This window comes from Zophobas morio, unplaced genomic scaffold, assembly GCF_036711695.1.
Source record: "Zophobas morio isolate AGI-343-1 ecotype UQ-CSIRO unplaced genomic scaffold, CSIRO_AGI_Zmor_V1 ptg000030l, whole genome shotgun sequence".
In the NCBI taxonomy this organism is placed as follows: Eukaryota; Metazoa; Arthropoda; class Insecta; order Coleoptera; family Tenebrionidae; genus Zophobas; species Zophobas morio.
In genome coordinates this window covers 11,798,339-11,805,315 of record NW_026972135.1, presented here as the reverse complement: position 1 = coordinate 11,805,315, position 6,977 = coordinate 11,798,339, and the positions used below count along the sequence as shown (strand labels likewise).

The window sequence follows — 6,977 nt, the reverse complement described above, 5'->3', positions numbered from 1 at the left end:
TTAAATTAACAATTTTTAAAGTTTGGTTTTGCGAAATTTTACAGCGTGGTAGGTTTTTTGCCGGTCAGTGTATATGCATTAAAATACAGTTATAAAAGGTAACAAAACAATATTTTTCATAATTAACAATGCATATTAAGATCATTAGGTGATTCATTATTGTAGGAATTAGCTCGGTTTGCGCAAAGGTGGAGATAACACAACGACCGTAGCAACGAATCTTAACCAATTAAAAACTCCAGTAAATTTGCTGCTGCTGCTTTTATATGCTTTCTTATGAAATTATTTTTGTTTTATGCCTAGTATTCCGCAAACGCTTTCGAGCACGCCACTGGAACAACCAGTTTCTCGGAGGACCTGGAAGAATCATTTATACCTTAGTAGAAAGCGCGGTACCAGGAATTTTTTCAAACAGTCTTCCCTCCTCTCATTCTACCTCTATGGTGCGCACCTACTTTAGACATACCTAATGTACTGTCTCTTTATATGTGTCTGAAATTTTTCTGCTACTTGTACTTTAAATGAATGTCAAATATCAATCATCTTTATAAGTTGCTTCAAGGTGACTAAAATTTGACATGATAATTTTTTGTGTAAAGAACTCAGCAAGTGGTAACTTTCGACTCAATTGGAGTATTTTTAAGCTCCCGTATGAAAAATTGCTTTGGGGTACTTGTTAAGAGCAGCTTGAAAAAGGCTGTTTTTTGCATTATCACTTCTTGTATAGATAAAAACTAAACACCAAGTTTCGATTTGGTAATAATATTTTTAAGGCCCAGTCTTCAAGGTTGTTTTGGGGGTAGCTTTTAACGGTTTCTCCAAACGGGTTGAAATTTTGCATCAACAGTCTTCGTATTAAGAAATAAGCAAATCTCGAGTTTTGACTTGATTGAAGTATTTTTAAGCCCCAGTCTGCAAGGTTGTTTTGGGGGTAGTTTTCAACGATTTCTCCGAACGGGTTGAAATTTTGTTATCAACAATCTTCGTATTGAGAAATTAGGAAATATCGAGTTTTGCCTTAACTGGAGCATTTTTAACCCCCAGTCTGCAAGGTTGTTTTGGGGGTGATTTTTAAGGGTTTCTCCGAACGGCTTGAAATTTTGTATCAACAATCTTTGTATGGAGAAATACGCGACTGTCGAGTTTTGCTTTGATTGAAGCATTTTTAATCCCCAGTCTGCAAGGTTGTTTTGGGGGTGATTTTTGAGGGTTTTTTCGAATAGGCTGAAATTTTGTATCGATAATCCTCGTATTGAGAAAGTAGCGAATATCAAATTTTGACTTGATTGGAGTATTTTTAAGCCCCAGTCTGCAAGGTTGTTTTGGGGGTGGTTTTTAAGGGTTTCTCCGAACGGGTTGAAATTTTGTACCAACAATCTTCGTATTGTGAAATAAGCAAATGTCGAGTTTAGACTTGATTGTAGGATTTTTAACCCCCAGTCTGCAAGATAAACTGTGATCTGCAAATTAGACAGACCCTTATCAAATCACGGTATTTAACTAGATATTTTTGCTTATAAGCGGTTACAGAATAAATCCACTCTTCGTTTATGAATGTCCCCTTGCGATAACAAGATATAAGAATGAAAGTGCCTTGTTTAACAGAATTTTCGCGGTCTTCGCTTTCTAGCACAAAAATAAAATTTTCGTACGCAAGCACCAAGTGTTGTCTGTTTTGAGCTTCGATCAACGAGAATTACTGTAATTCACACTTGAAAAACGTTAGAACAATAAAAAGGATGACTAAATAACAGGTTACAAATGGCATTAATGACATGTGAGAACTGTCATATAAATAATGAGGCATAATTGGACGGGATTTTAAAGATGACTTGAAGTATATACACTGAATTTATGTGACGAAAATGATTGCTAGGGTTGTCATTTACGTGGTGATTTGGGCAAAGGGGTTGGTGGAAGAAAAGAATAATTCATAAGGTAGAAAAATCATGAAATATATTTACATGGTGTTTTATAAGGAAATCAGAACAGTAGGTATTAAAACGGCCCATACAGTTTTCTCCATAGATTTACAAATGTCACTTATTCTTGTCTGCTGGGATAGAACTGTTCCACCAGGACCTCCACTGATTGATTAATGGGCGATTATGGTATGTTTATTTTGCTTCTTCGTGTCCAGTACCTTCAATTATCTACTTTTAATACAATGTTTTTGATATAGTCCATACTACCTGTTACAATATCCTCTTCCTTCCTTGTCATTTTCAAACAAAATTTAACATCGTCGTTCCAACTAGCGTAACTATCAAGCTCTGTTTTCGCAATGTCAGGATCTGCTCCGGCATCAAGCAAGTATTTTACAATCCGGAAACTACATTTTACAGCGGCAATGCTTAACGCATTCTTACCATTTTCGTCCGGTTGGTTAAGTTTTGCTCCTTTCTCCACAAGATATTTTACCAACTTGAAATTTTCCATTTCTGCGGCTTTAGTTAACGGTGTATAACCTCCACTCCCAACCAAGTCTAAGCTTACTCCTAATTTCACTAGAAATTCTATCATCCCTAAATTGTTTTCGCTCACATAGTCAAGAAGACACAATTTGCTTTTGTCATAAGATTGGCAATCGGCACCATTTTCAACCAAAAATTCTGCAATTTCGAAATACCCTAGCTCTAGAGCTTTCATTAAAGGTGTATGTCCACTGTTATATGCTGCGTTTAAATCAACTACTTTTTGTATTAACAGTCGGATAATATCCAAATTTCGAGTTTCTATTGCCACCAGGAAAGCAGTTTGAATTGTGGATTCTGCTCCATGATCTAACAGGTAGGTGATCAGTGGTAGCGATTGTTTCACTACAGCAGTTCTTAAGGGTGTTTTGCCATTCTTTCCACATTTGCAAGGATCAGCGTCATGTTCAATTAAAAATTCAACAATAGAATCGTTTTCAGCTTCAACGGCATACGTCAAGGCAGTGTTCCCATCCGAGTTGATTGCATTGATATCAACTCTTCTGCTAACAAGAGATTTTACTATATCTAAATTACCTCCTAACGCAGCTGCTGATAGTGGGGTTTTTTCTTTTTTCCCCAAGTTAGAGATGTCCGCGTTATTTTCTAATAACAGCTCCACCATATCTAGTCTATTATTTTCAGCAGCAATTGCCAAAGGACTTTTCTCAGAAGCATTGCAGCCATTAATATCTGCTCCAGCATTTATCAGCATACTTGCAATGTCGGTAGTGCTTTCCAATATTGCATTTATTAAGGGAGTATTACCGTCACAATCTGCAGTGTTAATGGATGGTTTCATTTCTAGCAATATTTTTACCACATCCAAACAACGACCTCTTACTGCCCACGATAAAGGAGTCCGACCTTGTGGTTTTGTCATTGTATTAATATTCGCTCCTTTCGCACATAGATATTTAACAATATTAACATGTCCTGGTAACGCAGCAAATGACAGCGCAGTGTTTCCTAAATCACTACAACTGTTAATGTCGGCAAAGTTTTGAAGACATCGCTTGACTTCTTCTAGATCACCTTTTCTCGAAGCTATACGTAAGCGGTGATCCCAGTCCTGAGAAAAGAAACACAGAAAAGTTCAGGAAAAATCATTGGCATCAAAAGATGTTGAAAAAACTATGTGAATTTTTTTACTTATTGCAATTTTTAATATGTTTGCACGTTGTTAGTACTAATTCACGAAAGTTTGTTATTAGAATATTTAAACAGAACTTAACATTTTCCGTGATGTGTTTAGCTGATTAGATTAGTTAAAATAAATTAAGGAACTCTGACAGTAAAAGTTAAAATAGTTAAAGAAAGTTAAAAAATTCATTTAATTAGCCTGATTTTGGGAGAGGGGGATGGAAACTTATGCTTGAAGTTGATGGTTTTCGTAGCTAACTACTAACTTGATTTGCAATCTATATAAAAGTAAGATTAATGTTTTATATTTAATTTCATAGGTTTTCAAAAATTCTTTATTTCCACATTCTGTCTCCCCTCCATCTCCCTCGTTTCTTAGGTAACCACTATCTTATCTAACTAGATTTACCATCTACATAAAAGTCTAGACTAATTAGTTATTGTTATTACACAATAAACTCGGTCCGTGCAATTTTCAATCTCGACCAAACTACCTACATACAAAATTGTTTTATAATGTAGTTATGTTATTAGTTATAATATAACAAGTGATATGATTAATGTAATAACCCAAACTTCCCGCCTTTAAATTGACCTTGAAAAAGTTTGAAAGGCCCGCGAAAAATTCAAAAATTCAAAGTTTGGCCTTGGCTGTGATCGTCTAACAAATGGGAACCTACGTTGTGTTTTTTTTTTTTGAAAAGTGGCGGAAAGACGTTCTTTCATACACGTGCATACACTGCGTGTGAGTTGAGAGCGCAAGAAATAGTAGGCAAAAATTAGGGAGGGGCCGAAATGGCATCCTTCCTTAGGAGGAAAAGAAACGAAGAGCGAAAGTGACTCAGTGTGCCCTTCTGGTGGTGCCGCAGGGCCAAGGCGTCATCGGTCTTGCAAAGTTAACAAAATTTACATGAGATTAACATTTGCCACACTTTATTCAACGATTCAAACAAAGAGTTTACATTATGTTAAATTATGTCTTGATCTAAGTGATTATACCGCAAACTGGTTACCCCAACAAAACACATAATAAACAAACATAAAAATATCCAGTCATCGCTCCGAGGGAAAAAGCGTCTCAGTGATGTAAATTTTAAATCGATGCGAGGAAAAAGCGTCGATGAATTAATCAATCTGTAGCGTTGTGAGGGCTTGCCTCGATGAATGAATCAATCTGTAGCGTTGTGAAAGCATGCCTCGATGAATTAATCATGATAACGATGATAATCACCTAAGGGAAGAAATTATCGTAACCTCCGGCAGTTCGCAGTATATTGAACTTGTTTAACTGCCGTAAAATGAACTATTAGCAATCTTGTGTGAAGAATTTAGAAGTGTTATAATGTAACACTTACGTATATGCATCCAGAAACTTACTCGTAATTAACAATAAGGTGTTTTCCTGACTAAGTGAATTTTATGAAATCTTCTAGCAAGTGGTTTATTTAAATAATCCTGATTGTTAAACTGTGTGCACTAACTGACTATCAAGAAAAAGGCCGCAAGAATTAACCGCGCGGGTTGGGGACAACAGAGTGACGTCAGTTACGATTGATTGTCGTTAAACAAAGGCTTCCTCCCGTTTTATTAACTACCAAACCAACTAATTTAAACCTAGCGCTTACCACGTGGTTACACTCACACAAGCACATTCAGAATGACCTCTACGCCATGCAGTTTCTGTCTCTACCAACCAACCAACCCTGTAACTAAAAACTCCCTAACAATACCAAGCCGTCATCTAACTCAATAATCATGCAAAACTACCCCTAAGCGCTACGTGCATATTTGGTTGCCTATGTTTAACGATTTCCTTTTTGTGATTGAATTTTTTTTTAATTCAAATGATTCAAATGTGATTTCGCGCCGCTGTTAATTAATTTCAGCGCGAAAATTTTTATTTAAATTCGGTCACCATATTATAATCGATAATATTTCGAGTGAAACCGAGCTGCAGATTCAACGAGTGCGATTAATTATTATTAATCATATCACGAGTTATATTCGACATGAGAATATAATGATAATGAATGAACAAATTTTTTGATAATAGAATTGATTTCGTCGTTTTGAGCTTGCCCTCAACGTTAGGAAGACATAATAGACAAAAAAATTAAAAAATTCTAAAATTTGTCAAATTTGACAGTGTTTAAATTTAGGTTGACCACAATAAGGTAATAAACTTATTATCGCTGTGATAAAGATGTAACTAAGGGCATGACTAAATTCTATTGGAAAAAATGGGGTCATGTGTACATGCATTATATTCTCTTTGTTAGATGCAAAATGCAACTAAGACTTTGAAATGATCAAGCAATAACAGCTCAACAGAAAAGCTTAGAAACACATTTTTTTTCCCAAAGTCAAAGATGATTTTGTAGCTTTCGATGGTATCTGTACTCCACATAATTTTATAGATATGGTTAGCTATTACACTGTGTCACTTTTATCTGACATTTTATACCTATCGTATTAATCTATGGTATTAATAGGTTTTTGTTATGTCAAAATATTTATCATCGGTTCACTTATCTCAGCACGTATAATATAGATAACATTATATTTCCTTCGTGACCTACCGAATAAATTATCGACCATACAAGTTTCACCTTTACGGTTTTTTGCAGGAGTGGATTTCAATTAACATTTCTAAATTCGTGGTTATTTATTGCAAGGAAATGTATTTGAAAACTGTATCATGCGAGTACATCACGCTGCACGTGTTTGACAAAAATTGTTTTTCAGTGGAACTAAAATTATCAGCAAAAATATTATACTATTCCATAATTACATATTGAAGTTCTGTGATACCACCTAACCTCATTTTCCGATCCACAATATTAAAACAAACAACGAAAGAAACTGCTTACCTCCTTTAATAATACACGTATCATTTTTCCGCCAAATGAATAATCATTCACCAATAATCAGGGAAAGGTAATTACTGCAATTCACCAGAATTCACTAAATGATGAAAAATAATTGCACAAAAATTCATCACGTATTGTGCATTACATAAATAAATCACCACGGCTATACATTTGTATTCAAAAATCTTTAAAAATAAACAGTAGGTGATTAGAAAAAGCTCTGTACCCTTTCAGAAGGTTAAGTACTGTGGTTAGGTACTCGTGTATTACTAATTCTAATTGCGTGGGTACTATAAAACTACTTTTCTGTATTATTGGTTGCATCTCACGATTTCTCGACCTTTCTCGTAAGTAATCTGTGTCGTAAGTAACTTTTACCAAGTCATATTTGATGAAGGTAACTTCAAATTACTAATCGTGTTCTGGTTGCCTAGGAAATAGTGTCACTTACCTCCCCAGGGGTTACTTACCTGGCTAGGGAAGTGAGTGA

General features: G+C 35.3%; 1 protein-coding gene across 1 annotated transcript; it reads right to left on the bottom strand.

The window, feature by feature from the left end:
* Positions 1 to 1,934: 1,934 nt before the first annotated feature.
* LOC135139077 (ankyrin repeat and KH domain-containing protein mask-like) lies at positions 1,935 to 6,765 on the bottom strand. Its single transcript, XM_064069164.1, has 3 exons — positions 6,488 to 6,765; positions 2,193 to 3,546; positions 1,935 to 2,143 (listed from the first exon to the last, which is right to left on the bottom strand). Exons 1-3 carry the CDS (start codon positions 6,509 to 6,511, stop codon positions 2,118 to 2,120), a joined length of 1,404 nt encoding a protein of 467 aa, XP_063925234.1. The 5' UTR covers positions 6,512 to 6,765; the 3' UTR covers positions 1,935 to 2,117.
* Positions 6,766 to 6,977: the final 212 nt, after the last annotated feature.